Genomic DNA, 20998 nt, shown 5'->3' on the forward strand with positions numbered 1-20998 from the left:
CCAGCCAGTTGAGCAAATTCGACAACATGACAGCGGGTAAGCTCTGCCCGAAGTACCAAACATAAAACGTTCCCCCAAAAAGGAAAAAGGGGGGGGGGGGGGGGGGGTGGAAACAACGCTCCACAACAGTACAGCATGACCGCAACATGAATAAGTTAGTGGATTTTTATTGAGATTTATTGCGAAGGAAGTTGTTATTGGGTGTGCGGGGTGCGCTTTTCTTTTGGAGGGTCCAACCGCCGCCGGAAAAAAGACACCCCAGACCCGAAGTCATTGAATTTCCCAGCTTCCGGACACACCTTTCGGAAGACGATGCTGCTTCTCGCCCCACCGCCGGTCACGAGTTGGCGATGCGCGGCGTGGGATAGTCGAATGGCGATGAGAAGGGATGGTCCCAGCCAGCCAGCGACCAACAGTGAATTGTGTCGCATTAAAATGGGCGTGAAAGCTCAACCCACCGTGCGGAACTCGAGATCGGTTGGCAAAGAAAGGGGGGAAGACACACAGCATTTCCACCTATTTCTTGGAACTTGGAAGCGTTTTGGTCCTTTCACCCTGCTCCCGTCCCATCGCATTTTATCTGCTTTTTTATGCTGCTCTCGAGCACATTTTTAAAGTTTGTCATAAAAATTGATTCATTCCGTTCGGCTGCGGGTCACTGCATTCGCGTTTTATTTTTTGCTGCGCAAACGGCAACAGCCAACAGCGTGTGGGTGCGGTGCGTTTTATTTGTTTTCCGCCAATACTGCTGCTGATGCTGCTGCTGCGGCGGTGTTTTATTTTCTCCACAGTTTTTCTCGCAAAGACGTGAATCTCCGTCGAGGAGCAGACCACGATCGGAACGGAAGTTTTTGATGATTCTTTGTGTGTGTGTGTTTGTGTGTGTCCGTTTTGTTTTGTTTCATCATCGTTCGTCCACGAATGAATGAACATTTCCGTGGACATTTATGACACTTTTTTCCATTGGGATAAAGGCGAGGAGGAGAAAACACCCGGAAATGGAATAGCCTTTTCTTTTCTCTGTGACAGGGACACAGGGAGCGGCGGTTCATTAAATTTATTGACACCACAAAGCGTCAGCGTAGCACACCTTTGCGTCTTTAGTGATTGCGCTACGCCATGGTACGGCCACGGCCTGCTGCGAAATGTTGTTCTTTTCAATTCCTCTGTTGTAGCTGTAGCAGCATCGTGCGAAAGAGGTGTTTTGAATTTTTAATTTAATTCTGCACCCTTATTACCCCCAGTTTGGTGTGCTTTTGTGTGTGTTTTTCCGTACTGCTTTCGATTGTGAGTTTTACTTTTTGCTACCAATAATTGAAGTGTTAGACATTTGGGATAAGACATTGTCGGACGGGAGGGTATACATTGTTCGCAGCATTTATTCAATTAATGTTGATCCTTCGAGAAAATGTTCCACATTGATGACTAAACGCATATTTTGTGTGCTCTTTTGGAGGACAAAACATTAGTGCAGTTATCAAACTAAATATAAATCTTCCTACTGCTCCTACTGCTTTGTAGCAATGTCCTACTGATATTAGCTTTCAATCACGTAGATACAGAAACATCATCGTAATATAACAAAGGATTATAATGGTACCTTGTGGTGTCTATTTTTATCCAGGACTAAAAATAATCTCTTTGTTAAAATATTACAAAGCTATTGTCGTTTCCATGTCGTTGAGTGCTATTAACACTGCACCTGTGCGCACAGTTTGCACGGTGTGTTTGAGTGTAGGTTTTCCCTTTCAGACCACGCTTGCTTTAGGTGCAGATCAGATACTCAACCCACATGAAAACGATTTTATGTTGAGTGGCAGCTTATTTCACTGAGCGATGTTTAGTAACAGTGGGTGTACCGTTTAACATTTTGCAATAGCATTACGTTCAGATTGTATGATTCTCAATATCATAATATCATATATCTTTAATATTTTCTTAAAACACCGTTTTTGAGACGATGTATTTTGGTTTATGTTTAAGAAGATCCGCAGATTTTTATCTAAGAAGATCCGCATTTCGGCTAAAACTTTTTTTAAGCCAGTTTGATCATAAATGTAAAATTTTTGTTGATAATATTTTTCAGCACGAATAAGGTTTGAAACATATTGATTAATTCATTGGCATCAAATGTAGAACTCTTTCTTGTGGCTGTTTCCTTGTAGGAATAGTGTTATATTAAACGATTGAACGTACCAAAGCTTGTATTTGTCTGAGTGGATTAACAATGAAAGAAATGATCAAAGTTTACCGATCGCCATCTTGATTTCACATCGGCATCGAAATACGCACCAGAAACACAGATGATATTGCACGTTATGCGAGCTTTTACTCGTTAAAAGAGGTATATGGTGAGCATTTAGATAGGCTCGTTGTGCGAAAAACTCATCATAAGGGGTACTCGAGTTTCTTGGTATCGCAATGGAGGCGCATGGTAGCTCACAGAGCATAAATAGATACTACGTAAATCGAATATGGAACAGATGTTTCATGATTTACGTTGAAGTTCATTCGCGTCTGTAGCTTTTCTATATTTATTCTTTTATAAGCTAGAAAGTCAATCCTTTGGACAGTTTATAGTTGTGCAATCGAACATATATTAGGCGCTGGATCGATTGATATCGATGAATTGTATTGATGTAGTAGGAAAAAGGTGATAGCAAACAAAGTGCAGAATTAGGACTAGAGCAAGCTTCTTCAATCTTCAAAACTCTTAGTCAATCTATGGAAGTTCTGTAGCTTGCTATTGTTGTTGCTTGAGTTTTGTCTTAGAAAAGTAAAAATATTATGTTTGATGAAAACCCTATAGGCAAAGATCTCCTATTTTTATCTTCAGAACTATCTTAAACATGCCTTTGTACGAAAAAATCCATATTAAATTTAAATATGTGTTACATAGTTCTATTGGATTGAATTGAATAGAACACGGCAACCGTATCTTGCGTTGTGAGTGTTCACTTCAAAGTAAGGCAATAATTTATATTGTTCCCCTGAACCCGTGCCGAGAACGTACCAATCTGCCCTCGTTAAAGATATGGCAAATTATAACGTCAAAACCATAAAATGAAACGATGCCGGGGAAACATCCCACTGGACGGTAGCAATTTGTTCCCGGTATTCGTTAGATCATCCATGTGACCGAATTACATGATAACTGAAGCTGTAGGGATATGGCTTTCACATCACATAGATGGCAACCCCCGTTTTTACAGATGGACAGACGGATGGAAAACATGTCAACCAAAGGGTTGATGCACATTTTAATAAAACTCCAAACAGTACCAGTAGCAGGTGGGCGTTGCACGAGAGAGTGGGCAAGCAATAAAAGAAGACGTTGCACTTTTTCCAACGTCCGAAACGACAAGACTGTGCTGTGGAATGTTTGCCCTCATCGTTTCCATGACACTACTGTCGGGGAGGGGCGGGTAGAAATTTAATCTGCTGCATTATATCTCCGTCAGTCCGGCACATGGCGCTGGTATGCTGCCCTCCCTCCCCAAGCCCTGGTGGAAAGCCCGATCCGGTTACTGGTGCGCTGTTGAGGGTGATAAAAGCGCACAATTACGGCAGGTGGACCTGTTAACATGCCGGAAGCACATATGCTACCCGTGTTTGTACACATGGATGTGTGTCTGTAGGTATGTTGGTTGCAGTGCAAAAAAAAGGGAAGAAGAGAAGCCAAATAAACCCGCTAGCAATCAGTGGAAAAGATTGTCGGATCCGGTGTAAAGAGCAGTGAGACAGGCCAAACAAACCAAAAAAAAAAAAGAAGGAAGGAAGGAAGAAGCACACCCGATTGTTGACTGTTTTATGATGATGGAAAAAAGTGGAGGATGTCTGGGTGCGCAACCCAAAGGGGAGCGATCTCGAGGTTGAAATTCCAACGCGTGAAGTCTCCAGCGTATGGTGGCGGTTCGTACACTCACACATGATCACACACACACACACTGAAACACACTTTTGAGCCAAACCAACGCCCCCTTTTCATTACGGCGGTAAAGTTGGTGTAATGGTGCATAAAGAATGGGTTTGCACTGGTATCTCTCTCGCTCTACGGGTGCCAACGTCATTTCTGCCGGTTGCATATATAGGCAGAAGCTAAAAGCACAGACAGTCACACACAATCGGGCCAGAACACAATGCACGTGGGCGTATATTCCCAAAAAAGGGTCTCTGACGAGGTGTCTTGTAATGAAGTATCACCCGTGGCACTATGCTGGGTTGACGTGGCCACCATCGCTCATTTCGCGGCCCGGAGCATCCGACCCGTGTCGGATCGCCAAACGGTGCTGCAGCGGCGCCCGTTGGGCTTTTCGTTCAATATTCATTAGATGGCAAAAACCGGCGACATGGACACGGGTTTTGGGTCGCTCTCCGTCTCCCTTTGGCAGTGCCTCAAAGATGGATATCGCTTGCAAAGGTGTATCGGGCACTGCAAACCCGTGGTGCTTAGCAACACGCTTTACACGCGCTCTGCACAACGTTCTTACTGGCGAGCCCCGAGTCCGGTTAGAGGGGCTAGAAATCACGGCCTTACATGGCCGTGTCATCTACAAACGAAGCGAACCGTGCCACCGAAGCAAAGTGACGGAGTTTGTACACCGAAGACGCCACTCCATGTGTGACGAGTGCCGCAGTTTGAGGTCTTCCTTGTGCCTGTGGGATGCGTTCCAGTTCGCTGGCACGCTAACCCGCACGATATACACACACAGCCAGCTCCAGAGGCAAGTAAGACTTAAATTGTCTTCACTGCAGTCGCACAACCGCTTCAGACATTTGTCACCCGACGGTGGCGGTTACACGAGGAGCCTTCCTCCCCTCTAGAGCATACATCTCGCCGTTGGTCTGCGTGTCGGTCGGTCGGTCGGACACCACAACGCACGTGGTGTTGTGCCCGGGACCCGGAAGCAGAAATTCATTATGCATCAAACTGTGATACAAACGCAACGGGGAACGGGGGCCACTTTAGAAGAACTGTTGGCCGGTTTGTGGGACCAACCTTTGGTGGCTGACGCGCTCGTGATGCGGTACGGGTCTGGTGGTTGAGGTTGCAGCGCTACATGGTTGCTGTGCAAAGTTTACAACGCCGTGTGCCGTGTGAGCTTTTAGATTGATTTGTATGCACAAAGCACTTACACGACGGTTGCGTTGCAGGTAGCCGTTATGATGAAGCGTTTGTTTGTACAGTTTGTTGCTTTCCCCTTTTTTCCTCGCTCTCTTTCGCTCCCCTAATTATTGCACATATTTTTCCAACCCACCGGTTAACGTAACCGGTTCTCGGAGGAGGATGTGAAGGATGTGTTTAATGTTTCAAATTAAATGGTGGAACATTTATAATGCTTGCCTCCTTGTTGTTTCATGTGTCTTCTGTTCTGGCGGCTTCTGGATTTCTTAGTCACGCTTGAAGTAGGGCTTAAGGATGTTTCGTTGTCGGTGGTAGATTGAATCTTTTGTTAGGTGATAGCCCGCCCCAACTTTACCAAACTGTCAGAGCAACGCATTCGGGGGGAGAAAGTTTCGACCTGCACTTGATTGGCGTTAGCGCTGCGCGTTAGTTCAAAGACATATTGATATTTCTTGTACATTCACAAACAATGTTGCGGGTGATTTCGATCAAACTTTAGCTCTGTAATGGAGCACCCGATGTGCCCCGGGTACCCCCGGGGGAAGTTGTCCAGCATTGATGATGGAACAATAACTGAACTGTGCCGCGCGGTATGCGGTGCGTGTGCTTGTGACAGTTGAAAGCGATCTGTGCTGCTCCTGCGTATCGTATTTCAAGCGTGGCAAGCGTGATAACAGTAATCAACGAAGATCGTTGGAGCGGTGAACGGTAATGAACGGTAAAATGGTGGAAGATTTGCGAAAGCTCAGCAAGGTTCAGTTGAGTGCTATTTAAACATTTGTGTAAGCCGGTGCAAAAATACCGGTTGAATAGGACTCATCTTCGGAACTATCTAGAGCACCGGTCGTTGCTGATTGGATGAGAAAGAGCTGGGACATTTCTTTCCTGGTTCCTGAAGATAAACTAGCATATAAAAGCAGAGGGTATAGGAAACACAATCTCTAGTTTAATTAGGATTTTGCTCTAGCTCACTTGTCCTTTCATTAATTACCTCACTAGTTCATTGATTCTTTAGCTATTTGTGGTTTGCTCTTTAGCTATTCATCTTCTTAGCTTTTACAGTACACTAGCGCTTTAGCCTGTTAGCTCTTGAACTCTTTAACTCACTAGCTATATGGCTCTTTTGTTTCATTAGTTTACTAGCTTTTTTTCTCTTTTTGCCTTAGCTTACGGGCTTTTTAGCTATTAAGCTGTTAGGTCTTTTGGTTATCTAATGTTTTAATGTTCCAGATCGTGAGCTCTCTAGCGCTTTAGCTCATTTACTCACTAACACCATTAGTTCCATTAGTTCTGTAGCTCACTAGCTCTTATAATCCATTAGTGCACTAGCTCATTCACTCAGACTTTAAGAACTTAGCACGTTAAGGGTGCTAAGAAGACTGATTTTTTAGTTAATCAGCTTCCTAACCGTTTTGCTTTACTTGTTCGCTAATGCTTTAGCTCGCTAATTCTCTAACTCTTTAGCTCACTAGCGCCTTTAGCTCAGTTTCTCCTTCGTTCACTAGCTCATTTTGGCTCTTTTGGCTTTAAGCTCAGTAGCTCTTCAGCGAATAAACCCCAATCAGCGATGCCACGTTGAACTAAAGTTGTAGGCTTTGCCCAACTTCAATTGTGGTGCCAAATAATTGTAAGAAAAAGAGTTAGTAAGCAAAAGAGAATGATGAAGGAAAATTGAAACACAAAATACATACAAACAGAACTCTGTTATGGCCCAATAGCTGAGATATTAAGTGACTCAACTTGTTTGACTAAAATTAGGACCGAAATACGGAGCACAAAATACCAAAACAGCAAACTTAACAAGCTAAAACTCCCGCAAAATAATCGCTACACAACAATTCTCCATCAGTAGCCTGCCGTAATGATATATTTAGACAAAAATGGAACCTTTTGTTGATTGGCTAGGGTGTATTAACAGTAACAGTACACTTTTATTTTCGCAAAATTATTACCCAGCCCAGTAATTGCCATCATCTCGTTAGCTAGCCCGCATGAAGCATGATACGTCCGTTGTATAATTTAAAGAAACGGATCGGACTACACGCATTAAAACCGAGGAAACGTGCGCTGTCGGTTATAGATCTTTAGCCTTTTTTGTGCCTCCTTACATCCTACACATTCGTTGACTGTTGTCGGTTTCAGTCCACGATTGACGGAGCAAAAATAGCATATTTTTGTGAGCAGCATCTTGACTGAAATGATGGAGATGTATCGTACAAGCGACGCGCATTTCTTATTTGCTACCTCCACAATCCGTTCCAATCGATAATCAATTCAATTGCCCATCTGTTCGATTGGTCACCCCGTTCGATGTACGATGTGTACATTACCCAATTGTACATTAAACTGGCTCGGCACTGTGTTGTATCAGTACACGAATTGTTCCAATTGGAAAACAAAAGCACCGGCGCAGATTATTTAATAGATTAAACGTATGTTTAACAGATCATTAAAAAACGAAAAACTTCAGTCGATTGCCCTGTCCCGAAAGCAAGTGGACACATTTCTTCAACACACTCACTGGGAAATGATTGCAGCTTCACCAATCCCCTCGGACAGCTTCACAGTTGGGACCCAACAAAAAACAGAAAAACATGGTACCGAAAAAGCAGGACCGAACTGGGCGCCCTCTCTCTCTCGAACCGGCCGGGGGTTTTTCGCTTTCAATTACCATCGCTTTTATTGATTTTAATAATTATCCATAATGTATGGATCCAATTATGCCGCAATCGACCGGACGGCACTCTCCGGCGCTGCTCTGGAAGGGAAAGGAAGGTTTGGTTCGGTTTGGAGCGGCACCGGTGTTGTTTCCAATATGACGCTCGAATGTCTCGGCATCAGCCGAAGGATGCGCCGGAATTGGAATTGAAGACCCGTCCGGGCCGTGTACTGGCTTCTCTTTCGCTCTCGAGATAAGCCGTGTGCACACGATCCGTGAAGCCGGCCAGCCGATATTCGGTCGCTTTGCACTTCCTAACCACCTTCCATACAGCAAACCTTTCCCAGCGATGGAAAGGATTCGCCTGACGTTCCGGGAGAATGGAAATGAGTTTATAAACCTCATTCTTGCTTCCCCTTCGGGTTTCCACTGCCGACCATTGTTTGGTCCACACAATGAGAATGAAGTCTGCGGGCAAATGCGGGCCCGGTCGAAGCCCGGTCGGTTGCTCTTTCCGGTTGCTCATTTAATAAAAACCAAAGGCATCTGGACACAATCACCTTCTTTTCTATTGGTTCGATCGGTGGGACAGGGTGTGCGGCGGGCAGCCCGTAGAAGTCGGCCGTATGCGTCGCTCTGGCCATGCTTATCGTTCGATCTGTTTTCCCTACTTAAAATCAACATTTTCCCACTGCACTACACTCCTTTCTAGCTGGGCTGCTGGGCTGCTGAGGGACTGGAAAAATAGAACAATAGCTAGCGAGAAAAAAAGGGGAAAAAGGGGGTCTGGGTTGTGGGAGTTGGCGTCGCATATCTGGCCGGCGTTACGATGGCGTCGAATGCTTAATCGATTAAGGATTATTTTCGAATATTTTAGACCACCCTTCCTTACCCTTTGTTGGGTGCTGAACTGAACCGCTTTTAAACAACCTCTTTATCGTCCCAGACGCATGCCAAACGATACGTGTGTGTGTGTGTTTCTAGGGACGTGTGCCCGAACTTCACACTTCATACAGCAAGCAAGTTCGTGTCGTTCGTAGCAGAATAGGATAGCCATCGGTTTTTATTAATTTCACCAAAGTGTTTTAATAGCGGGGGCCTCGGGATGTTTTAACGCCATTTAATTTAATGCTTTCGGTATGCACCCAAAGCGAGGGGGGTTCTCTGTTGTCTCCTTTCCATGGCCCGGTTAGAAAGTTTTGTGGCCTTTTAAGTACTCGCGACTCATACCGAGAGTAAGCACTCTCTGCCGGTTAAAGATGGTGCCCATCCATATAATTACTAATTAAATGTGAAATATCTTTCTCCACTGTGCTAATCCGTTGTCTTTAGCTTCTACCTTTGCAAGCGCACAAGATGTGATTTAAAGTGCAACTTTAAATGAGTGTAATCTCATCGCCAACGGTTGCCCCAACATAGCAAGGATCAATAAGTTCTGCATAATCTGTCGCTTTCTTTTCGACTGCCCTTTTCTCTTCTCTCTCTCTCTCTCTCTCTCTTTCTCTCTCTCTCTCTCTCTCTCTCTCTCTCTCGATTTCTACCCAGGTCAATGTTCAAAGGGTCACACAATGAATCTTTCCCTCCGGTGGAGCCTATTTTCACGCAAATTTGCCCTCGCACGGGCTGCAGCCAAACGCGTTGCCTACATTTAGGCGGTGTTTTATTCACAGCCCAAACTTTACCAACCGTGTGCCGCAGCATGCCATGCTTTTGTGTGTGTGTGTGTGCGTGCTTTACCCCACGGTGGTAGTGGTGGTTTGCAATTAGTGGATCGAAAAACGGGACCAGCAAAGGGCTGCCGCGCTGCCCGAGCAGTTTAAAGTTAAATCATAATTAAATAACTTCAGCCAGTGTACTGAACGCTTCCTGTTCCTTCCGTTCCTTGTGCCCTCCCATTGCTGGCTCACGTAGGTAGCACCAGCCGGGGCGTTGAGTATCATGGCCAGTGTGGTTACTTTCGCTCCTGGGGGGTGGTTGGAGGACTACCTGCAAAGCAGTCTGCACACTGTCCCGAAAGTATTAGCATACTGCGTTTCGGCGGAAAAGGGGTGCGCGAAAGGTTTTTAGATGAAAAATGGAGCTAACACTCGATGGACGGTACTTTTCAGCACCACAGCGATTTTTCACCGAAAAGTCCCCCCGTTCTACGCCTTCTACGTCCTGCCCTTCAACCGTACCGACGCTACTTAGCATGGGACGTCACGCAACTTCGCCGAAGCGGAAAGCCCGACGGCGCCATGCGATGCCGTGAATGAAATCATGTTACCTTTTTTTGTTTAGTACATTCTGGGTATTTCACTGTGGAGGGTTTCTTCAACTTCGAAGCATTGTGTTTATTTCTATATTTGTGTATATATGTTGGTGAAAATTCACTAATGGAGAAAGACAAGCTCGTGGTTTTACCACTCGCCGGCCTATTCAATCGGGCAAGTGCACTAAAATAAACAGCCAAAAGTCAGCAGGCAGCAGGTCAGAATGATAAAATAATAGTTAAGGCTCCCATACCATGCAGTAATATGCCTCAGAGGAAGTAAACATAATGTTGTGATAAGCTTTCAAAGATTACAGGAGCGGTCGGGGTTTAGGTATTTTTATATGCTTAAAGGGTTGAAAGAATGTTTTAGCAAATGAACGGTATAAGAATTTATGTTTAAATAAACAAGTACAGGGGATGACATGATAACAATTTGTTATGACTTTACTCAAAAATGATTTTTTAAGTTAAGAAGTAATTAATGAAATTATTAACTGGAAGTCAATTTTAGAGACATTCAATGTAAAATTTCGGGAAAATGTGTCACTATGAATGAAATATTGATTTTTTAATCGTCTAGTTATTTACCTGAACGTCGATCATGGATATTTATGAACCTTTATCTTTTATGTGTTTTATCTATGTGTTTTTCCGTACATCCTACTATGGCCCGTGTCGACGACTTAGGAAATTTACCATTAGTTCCTTTTGGCTATTATTCCTATGGCTATTACAGAACTGTAATTATTCAAAGCAGATTGTTATACTTATCGACATGTAGTCAGAGTAAGCCAATGGCATTCGCTGCTTAATAAACATAAATTATGACTTTAAATGTGTTAGTTTTGTTAATTTCAGCTATAATAGGTATACCAACATGTAGTTCTGGTGAACATTGTATTGTGGTGTGAATATTGTAATTTTCCAGCTAAACAAACCCTAATCGATCCTCAGGTAGATTATCAATCGAATGGTAACAAAATTTTACGTCTAGTTTGAAAATTGGACAAGATGTTGGCAAACGATTGGAAAAAAAATCACTATACCATCAATGTATTGAGCAACTGTATTCTATGTTAACAAATCATTCAGCTGAATTATATAATTTGAGCCACGACTTCTTTGTGAACCATTATGGGGCCCTTCACGGTTCTAGTCAGCTTTTTTGTATGGAGTTTGACAGTTGAAGGCTGAAAACATGGCAATGCTCTATACACAACCATCCACAAAACTAGCCACACAACAGGTCGTGGTCAATTGCAGTCCGTAACGCCTAGATTATTCCAGCCTCAAATCTGGAATTAGATTCGAGTACCTGCTCGAAAAAAATTCGTGTTTTTCATTCTTGCCAAGGTGCATGAAAGAGATCAGGTCGTCCTGTTGTATCGAAACAAAAATGGATGTTAAAAGTCGTTCAAATTGGATTTGATTTCGCTTACAATTAGCAGTATTCACGTGTTTGTAGAGCTTTTAGTGAATAGAATGAAGATATTAAAAAAATCAACCTTCTAAAGACATACACCTTGGAATGAGCCCACCTGTATATTATATACACTTTGATAGCTGCTCGAAAACTGCTATAAAATGCAAACCACTAACTGGCTGAAATTTAAGCCTACGAACTTAAAAGAGAAAGGGGCCCTATATTACTGAATTATGTTATGTTATGTTTTATTTCCGCTTAAATTTTGCTATTTTATGATAACTATACTTTATATTGTAAACTATTTTTATGTAACTATAAGTTATGAAACTCGGTAATACACAAAATTTTAGTGCATCATTTTTCTTAATTTATACCCAATTGTTAACACACCTAATTTTGAACATTTTAGATTTAGGGACTATGTTTTGAGTATAGGCATTTGATATCAGCAAAATTAATTAAATTGATTTGATGAAAATGACAGTTTTACAAGCATTCTAATCCACTGCCCATAATATATCTACGAATATACAGTCCCTCACATAATGTTCAACACTTCTACAAAGCTAAGCCCTGTCCTGTCCTCGTTATATCCTTGTGTGTGCACGCAACCGTAACCCACACGTTACGGACTGCAACTGACCACGACCTGCGTGATTCCTGAGCCGGTGGAACTAAAAGACCACTTCCAACACTGCGAGCCACACACACACACACATATCCACACACGAACGTGTAGCCACTTACACGCGTGGTAATGCAATTAATTTAACGTGATCCTGCTACCACTCCACCACCCGGGAGGACGCTTCTTCCAAACGCAACCTCACTAATCACACTCAAACGCTGGCGAAACACGCCCCAAAAAACTGGGACAACTCCACTTGGTTTCGCCAGCACTTGGAAGCAAGTAAAGGGGAAAATGGAAAAAAGGGACAAAAGTAGTAAGGGCAGTAAAGCAGCACGCGAAAAAGGATTGCCACCTTGCAGCGTCGTGGCAAATGACAAAGTACGAAGCAAGAAACCGTGCTCGTTGTGTGAGGGATTTGTGTTCCGTGATCGTGTTCTCTCGAGTTTTGTATCCTGACAAACGCACATACGTGTTAGTGTGCAAAAAAAGTAGAAGAAGAAGCATGGAAACCCCTTACACACATCACACGCCACACTATTTGCTGGCTGGCTGGGTTAGGTTGGGTTGGGAGAACGTAGACGGGCGCGTGTTTTGCGTCTGGGAAGGGTTTTGGGGTCGATTAAAGCGAAAAAACGGCACGTCATCATGCAGCACCGTAGCACGTAAGCTGCGGCGAAAAAAGGTAGCACACTCACACGCAAGGGCCGAAAATTAAAAGGCCTTTCCCCTCCCCTCCTAGTGCCCGGAGATCTTCGTGGGGTTGCGGAAAGGATCGCGAGGGTCGCTGCAATAACTACACGCACCCATTTTTCGGGGCACGCTTGCTGCAGATCGGCTCCACCGATAAGTGGGAAACCGTATAACAAGAAAGGATATTCGTGAAAGGAATCAACCCAACCTTCCTCCCGGTGTGCGTGTGTGCATGTAGGCAGTTCGGGTTCGTCGTCTCCTAGTTTCTGATGATGCACGTGCAAGAAGCAACGGAACCGAACTCGATGGAAGGTAGCATGGATGCTTGCTGTTGTTGTTTTTTGGTTGGTTGTAAGGTTGGGTTGGTTTTGGAAAGCACTCAACAGTTTTTTTTGCGTTTTGCATGGGCATGGACCGAAGGGTGATTGACTCCCCGTGAGGTGTTGACAGAGGACATATCATCGGAGGTCCCTTCATGGGGTGGAAATTGTGCGGGAGAGGTTTGGATCGTTTTACTCGCGCACCCACTGACACTGAGTCTGTTTTGTATTTTTATCCATTTTTTATGTCACATGGACACATCCTTCACCGCGTTGTCAGCGTTGTTCCGGGCAATGGGGCACGTTCCGCTTAATGGTCAGTTTTGTGAAATGTCGTTGTTATAAATAAAGCTATTACCTTTCACCTGTCTCCGGTGGGGTGTTGGCCGTGCATGATGCATTTAAGAACCATACCACTTTTGTTGAAATTAACCCATCTTGTTGCAGCTTTAAAGGCTGTGAAAGTGGAAGTAATGTGTGCAAGAATGACGAGTTGAAGAACAGCATTTATTATTATGTTATGTTTTACGTTTGATTGGTGCCAAAAGTAATTTATTTTCTGATACAAAATAGTTGACAAGTAAAGTTTTATTAAGGCTGGATAGCCGGGGGATATCTATTAAGCTAGAATCATAAAACATAATTTGACATTACTAGAGCAAAGCTTGGATAAATAACTAATTATTGCTGCAAGAATCTTGATTTGATCAACTGTCAGGATCATGGAACGGGTCTCTTTAAAGTTATAGGTATTAGGAAGAAGGATCCTATGGCTAAAATTCAGATATGCAGCCAGCGGGCTCTTTTAAAATCAGATGGTTCCCATCCGGGATGATACCATGCAGTAAAGACTGACTATCTAGTTCTTTGATACTCGATACTCGCTAACCCAAAAATTATACTAAAAGCTATTAAAAAAAATTATACAAAATCAAACCAACTATTGCTTTGAGGTTTAAAATGAGGCAAAACAAGATATCTAACGTGTTAAAATAAAAACACAGGCTAAACCTGAGTCTGAGATTTTGAAAATAGAAAAAAATGGAAACCTAATTTGAATCTTGATACAGTGGAAAAATTCGAACGAAAGCAAGTCGACATGGGATATTCTTCTTCTGTTTGGCGTAACGATTTACGTAGTTATCGCAGCCTATACACTACTGGCTTTCGAGACTTAATAAGTACCATTAAGCCTACGACTCAGTCCTTGTTATGTGGGTAACTTTTCATATGAGGCTTGAATCCAAGACGGGAATGTTTGAAAATTGTACGGGTTTGCGGGACTGCCTCCATGTAAATGGGATCTTCTCAAACAAATCAATCTTTCTAAAAGAATTTTTATATTCTCGTCTTAAGTATTAAAACGATGCTCACTGTCCCTAAAACCTAGGACAATCTGTTATAGTTGTGTAGGTACATTTCTGACATTGTATTAGTCCCGAAGATCTGTTGCATAGTCCTTGAACTAGGCCAATTTAACTACAGTAGAACGTTGATTACTCGGGCAACTCGGGTCCGCACGGCTGCCGGTTAATCGATTTCCATGGATAATGGTCCAAGAAATGTTAAATTCAAATAATAGTTATAAAATTCAATGGCATTACTAACAATTAACATGAGTAGAATACTATTCTTAAGCTCTCTTTTCCATACTTTGTTTTCACAAACCTATTCAGCTAAAGCCTCATTTGACCCGTTAACAGGATAATTCGTTATACCTTACCCGCACCGATTATATGTTATAGGGTCACAATTTACTGTTTGAACAGGAATTGAATTAATTTATTATATGATAGTACTCGGATAGAAGCCTATTAAGTCGTAGGTCAGGTTTTTTTTTGTGTTTGTCCCGCTTATCCTCACAGCGTATGCTTCACGGTTCAATTCAGTAGAGAGCGTTTCTGTGTAGAAAGGGGAAAAATTCCACCTCCCACCTTCCTCCCCGTCAGCTCCAACCCCTGCTCAATTACAAACAAATGAAATCGCGAAACAATCTACAATCAACCCGAGAGAAGAAGAAGGAGGAGGTGGATGGGGCATGATAATAATACGACCGGCTGTACGATTTATGTGCCCCCTCCTTCCGCCATCTAGGTATGAATTATTGATAGCGAAAGCATTTGAATCGCTAATTTGAAACACAACCGGAAAGTGGAAGAGTTTCCAACATTTGCATCCTCCATACGGTTTTGCAAGCTAATTAACATGCCCGCTCCTCGCATTCCTGCCTGCGTGCAGCGCCCCTTCGTTGCCTTTCGAAGCCAATCTTGCGTGATGTCGGTTGTAAATCAATTTGTACCATCCGCTCCTAACCCCCCGCTAACAGCCGCTTAGCACAGTTTACTGGCTGGCAGAAACCCTTTGGGAGTGTTGTTTCTTTTTTTCTCCCTTTCCTCTTTCCCAAACGACCACACTGCTCAGTTGATAAAACAAATGCATGATTTAGAGAGATGGGCTGAGATGGGCTGTACCAGGAGGTGCATAATGCAACGTGCACTTCCGGACATTACTCGGAGTGAGATATGGGGTGGTGCGGGGGTTAGTAAAGCAAAGCCAGTTCTGAGCAATAGCAATGACAGCTTGCAGCGTAACTGCACTAAATTGTCCTACATTTGAAGGATCTTTTTTGTGTTGCTTTCCTTTAAACGCAAAAAAGAACACTCACATAGAAAATGCCGTGCTGTGTTAGTCTTATCGCGGTTTGTTAAGTGGCGGGCAAAGCTTTAGCGTTTAGCGGGCACTAAATATTCCCATCGCAAAGCTGCCCGTCGATCGTTCACGCGAGCTCGTTCACAAATCGTTCGTGCAATGTTCAAACATTCGCTGCAGCAGCAGCAGCAGCAGCAGCAGCTTGAGCAAGTGTTTCGCCCCAAATTCGACATGTTTCCGGTACAACAAATGCTACCGTTCTTTTTCTAATTCTTTCTACACGTTTTTTTTTATTTTGGCTGGCTTGTTCCGCGGCAGTGTTGTGTCCCTGACAAATGGGATCCCGTTTGTGACCGGGTTCGTCGCCATCGCCGGGAGCGGCTGAGAATGGCTCGAACCTCGAATCCATGGGTGCGTTTTGTGCCCGGCTCAGCCGCGATAGGATCGCTATGATAGTAGCAAAATAGTGTGGTGGTGGCTGAAACGATAGAAACTGACTGAGAGAGAGATAAAGGCACATAGAGAGAGCGAGAGACCAAAAGGCACAAGTCTTCCCGCAAATGCTAGCGGATTATTGATGAGCGACGATAAATTCCACCGCGATTGTACCCGAAACGAGTTCCACGTTACCGGGGGTTTTCCACACATCGATACGAGAACGGCTGCGTACGGTAGAACAGCCGGTTCGCCGGTCCATTACGGTCCCTTCGCTCAGAACCTGCCGAAAAACGGGCATCAAATTGAGTGCATATCGAGTGGAAACAGCACTACGGCGAGGTGCCGGCTGCCCATGTTTCACCGTTTGTCTTTCTATCGCCGCAATGAATCGCGAAAAGCTTGTGCGAGCAAGTCGAGGCAGACCGAGCGTAACCGAGTAGTTGCAGCAGCAAGCGCCAAGCGCCAGGCCGGCAGGTTTGCAGTTTTGCTTTCCTCAGAAAACGCCCCGGAGATAAACATCGCACCAGCGACCTGCGTCCAGCAAACGGGCAGCCTTGCACATACACACACACACGGTCCGGAAACGACACGGTTAAAAGGATAAAGTGTTATTTATTCGGTGCCTTCTGTTTATGTTTGCTTAAGATGCATCTCGCATGCCGTGGCCTGGGAGGCTGGGTTTTTGGGGTTCACCATAAAGTGAGCGAACCCCCGGGGTGAGCCTGCCGTACTGAAATGACGGTTCCGGGGTCCCCTTTTCCGAGAACGCGCCGGACCCGGTGCATCGTTGTGCCGGAAAATTAATGTCCCCGCTCACGGTGGGCGCGTCCCACCAAAAAGGATCCGATCCGTGTTGCGGAGTGTGTGGAATCCTGGCCCGGCCGTTGCTGCTTGGGAATAAATGAGACGAACAAGACATAAACCTTTCGATGGCTAGCGTCCAACCACCGTGGTGGTGGTGGTGGTGGTAAGATCTCACTCTACATTCTACGCTGGCAGGCCGGGCCATGGCCATGGAGTTTTGCAATGTCCAGCCCGTCCCGTACACGGGGCGAGATTGAAATCTCCACCGGCAAAGACAAACACACTCTGCTCGCGCAACCCTTGAGAGGATGCATAAACCGGCGCTGTCCAAGAATTTGCTCTTCCAAGACAAATGAAGTTCCGCTGGCCTCTGGGTCTGTGTGTGTGTGTGTGTGTGTGTGTGTGTCTGCACGGTCGGAAGCCTTAAACCTGACGGCGCACAGAAGTGCAGACGAGCGCATAATATATTCGTGCCAATTTGCTGAGTGATCTTTGGCTGTGTACCGTAACGGTCTGCCGCTTTGCGAATCGCTTCGCTGCGAAAGTGCGATTAATGAAGTGTTCCCGGTGGCGTGTTTCCGCTGGATGATGTCGTCGTCGTCGTCGTCGTCGTCACCGTCATCGTCGTCATCGTCCTTGCGTCGTTTCTCTGCGTTGAACACCGACATGTTTAATCTTGCGAGCGGCAATAATCTCGCTTTGCTGGTTTGCATCGACACCAGGTGTGTCTGTCCATAGTAGGTGTGTGTGTGTGTGTGTGTCTGTGATCGACAAACATCGCCATCATCAACTCGTTATCGGTTTGTCGGAAGGGCGCGGGGGAGGGGGGTGGTGTATATTTGCTAGCAATGATCTGGCCTTCTAGTTGAGTTTGCTACTTGAAGCAGCGTGTCCTTCTTTTGACAGGCAATTATTGGTGAAGGATACGGTTATTAATTTAGTTGCGTTACCTTTCGAGGTTAAAAGTGCGTAGGTTCGCCTGAAAGTATGCAATAATTTACTAAATGAATCAAGTCAACTAAATATTTAAAGCTGCAATTTGAACACAAAAGTGAATCTGATTTGAATATAAAATTAAGCTATCATTTTACAACTTTTATGGGAGTTTTCTTTTTCTAATGTATTTAACCGATATTCCGTACAATTATTCGGTGTTAGACGGAAAAATGTCAAACAAATCCATCCACCAAATGATTTCCAACACAGTATGTAATTTTTTGTTCAAACTTTTACGAAAGCATTGCATTAAAGACGGAATTTGATTTGTCTTACGAGTGGCAAGACGTTTAAAGGAAATGCGCGGTTAGAAAAAGCTGAACATCCATTTAAGGTGTCAGCCTCTTTGAAGACGTTAGCTTAAGAAGCACCTCTCCCACAGTCCACCAGACGGAGTAGGCCATGAACCTTACACTTATGATAGAACGTTGTTAGAGACGTCTCACGTTTCGTTTATTGTTTCTTTCTTTTACCCAAGAAATTATTGTCAAATTACTGTGTCAATGCTATTGTTTTTCTGAACAAACGCTAACTTGAAGCTCAAGAAGCATTACGAAACTGTTAAACCATGTTGTCATTTGGTGTTCTATTTTTGTTCTTTTATTGCTTTATTTAGGGAACCTTTTCTATCATAACACCAGTTTTTCCAAATCTTTACTGAAGTGAAATGGTTCTATATGTTCTCCATACTTGTTGTGCATTTTGTGACTAATTCCACACATTTTATCAACTGTCATAAATGATAATCATTCCATTCTAAATGTAATTAATTGTACTGCATATTAATAGTTACACCGTAAAATAGAACACTTTCTATACATCTAATCTAATGGAAAGCTGTTTGACGAAACCCGTTGTCCGGTTGAGTAAGGTAATGCAATGTTTTTAAAGTGGTAATACAAAATCGTTTCGTAGTTTTAACCTGACGGCAAACGTAATGCAAACGTCCTTCGTTCAGTTAGATATGTCAAATCAGAGACAAAGCGAATCGTCTAACAGGAAAACTGATAGACAAAAAACTGAGTCAGGTAATGCAAATGTCATTCGTTCAGTTAGATATTCAAATCAGAGACAAAGCGAATCGTCTAACACGGATCATAATAGAAAATCAGCATTTTTGACACATTTTCTCTAGCACTTCATATTATTGGCCCTATTGTCACTTTATAGTTTATAATAAAACATACATTTTTCACTGGCTGGAAAATGTTATCGTTTGTTAATTATCTTCCATCAGTTGTACCATTTGTTTTGAATACAATTGGAATTTCCAACCTGCCTGTCGAAAATGAGTATTATGGAATCCAGTTACGATCACAAAAGATTCACTAAAGAGACAGTTTTATCAACAGCGTGCTAGAGCTGTCACCTAGAATGTAGAAAGTATGAAGATATCCGCTAGATGGCGCTGCTGCCTAAAGCTTTAGCACAACGACGAAGGCTTCTAGAGGAGAATGCTAAGAAAAGTAGTAACTAAAAACGGTGTTGATGTTTGGAAAAGCCTTCTTCTAAATTGTCCAAATATTGTTTGTTAGAAATATGAAACACTGGAGTTACAAGAACTTTAAGGCAAAAATGTTGTTAATTGGAGAAAAACTGTTAAAAATCGTCCTGTGGAATTAGTACAGAACGAATTGTGAACAGCTTCCATTACTATAAATGAAAAACAATTATATTCCTGCAATGTAGGTTAATTATGCAACATCGTGTATTTATAATTTTCCTCCTGTTTGGTACATCGTCACATCGCTACAAAGCTTATCTAATGCGAAGCATTCGAAGAATGTTTCTGGAATGTGATTCAACCAATCCCGCTCGTTCCATTCTCATCCGTGATGCGTGATTGATAGACATTTCACCGTGGCGTCAGGATGTGCTTTCCACCGTCCACCCGCAGACAGGTGCCGGTGGTGAAGCTGGCCGTCGCATCACAGGCCAGGAATGCGATCGAGGCCGCCACCTCCTCCCCAGTTCCGACGCGCCCCAACGGGTGCGTCGTTTCGCAGTGCTTCAGATAGGCGGCGTACGCTTCGTCCTCCATACCGATCGCTTTGTGGAAGTTGGTCACAATGACCGCTGCAAATGTGGAAATGCGAAAAAGCAGGATGATAACGTAACGCACTGCCCCTTTGGGGAAATGCTCTTGCCCTCCACACACTCACCCGGATTGACGGAGTTGACGCGCACACCCTTCGCGGCCAGATCCAGCGCGGTGCAGCGCGTGAACTGATCGAGTGCCGCCTTGGAAACGCAGTACGACAGCGCATTGTGGAACGAGTTCGTGCCGGCCACACTCGACACGTTCACGATGTTCCCCTTGGCCGCGAGCAGATGGGGCAGGGCCAGCTTGGTCAGCGCAAACACCGACCGCAGGTTCGTGTCGAGTATGTCATCGAACTGGTCCAGGTCGGCTTCCTCGATGCTGCCGCCCGCCCCCTTCCCCGCATTGTTTACCAACACATCCAGCCGGCCGTACTTGGCGATGGTCAGCTTGAGGAGCCGCTCGAGATCCGCCCGCTTCGTCACGTCCGTCACGACGGTCAGCGGAGTCGCCTTGCCCAGGGCAGCACACTCCTTACACACTTCGGCCAGCTTCGCTTCGTTCCGGGCAGCAAGCACACAGGATGCGCCGAGATTTGTGAGATATTTGGCCGTGGAAGCTCCAATGCCCGAGCTAGCTCCGGTGATGAGCACAACCTTGCCGGTGAAATCCATTCCTAGCCCGACGACGATGGTACGATAACTGATGGTACGTGAAACGAGCGCTGTACTGTTTCTTTTTAAATGGCCGTGATACTGTCGCTATCTTATCAGGTTTGCACAGATGATAGCACTGTTTCTTGTATGATGAGGTGTACAGGTGTGTTTGTAAGTGTGTGAGATAAACGAAACAAAAATAGCAGGTGATATTGAATGGGTATGTTGAACATTCGGCTCACCGGTTTGTTTGCAATCGGCACATAGGGTAGGTCCCGTTTGGCGTGTTCGAAAACGACCTGCAATGCA

General features: G+C 44.2%; 1 protein-coding gene across 1 annotated transcript; it reads right to left on the minus strand.

Moving 5' to 3' along the window:
- Positions 1-19678: 19678 nt before the first annotated feature.
- Positions 19679-20784, minus strand: LOC1280798 (17-beta-hydroxysteroid dehydrogenase 14). The gene is made up of 2 exons (XM_320665.5): positions 20155-20784; positions 19679-20068 (listed from the first exon to the last, which is right to left on the minus strand). The coding sequence occupies exons 1-2, from the start codon at positions 20705-20707 to the stop codon at positions 19848-19850; spliced, it is 774 nt and encodes a 257-aa protein (XP_320665.5). The 5' UTR covers positions 20708-20784; the 3' UTR covers positions 19679-19847.
- Positions 20785-20998: the final 214 nt, after the last annotated feature.

This window comes from Anopheles gambiae, chromosome 3 (assembly GCF_943734735.2).
Source record: "Anopheles gambiae chromosome 3, idAnoGambNW_F1_1, whole genome shotgun sequence".
NCBI classification, from domain to species: domain Eukaryota; kingdom Metazoa; phylum Arthropoda; class Insecta; order Diptera; family Culicidae; genus Anopheles; species Anopheles gambiae.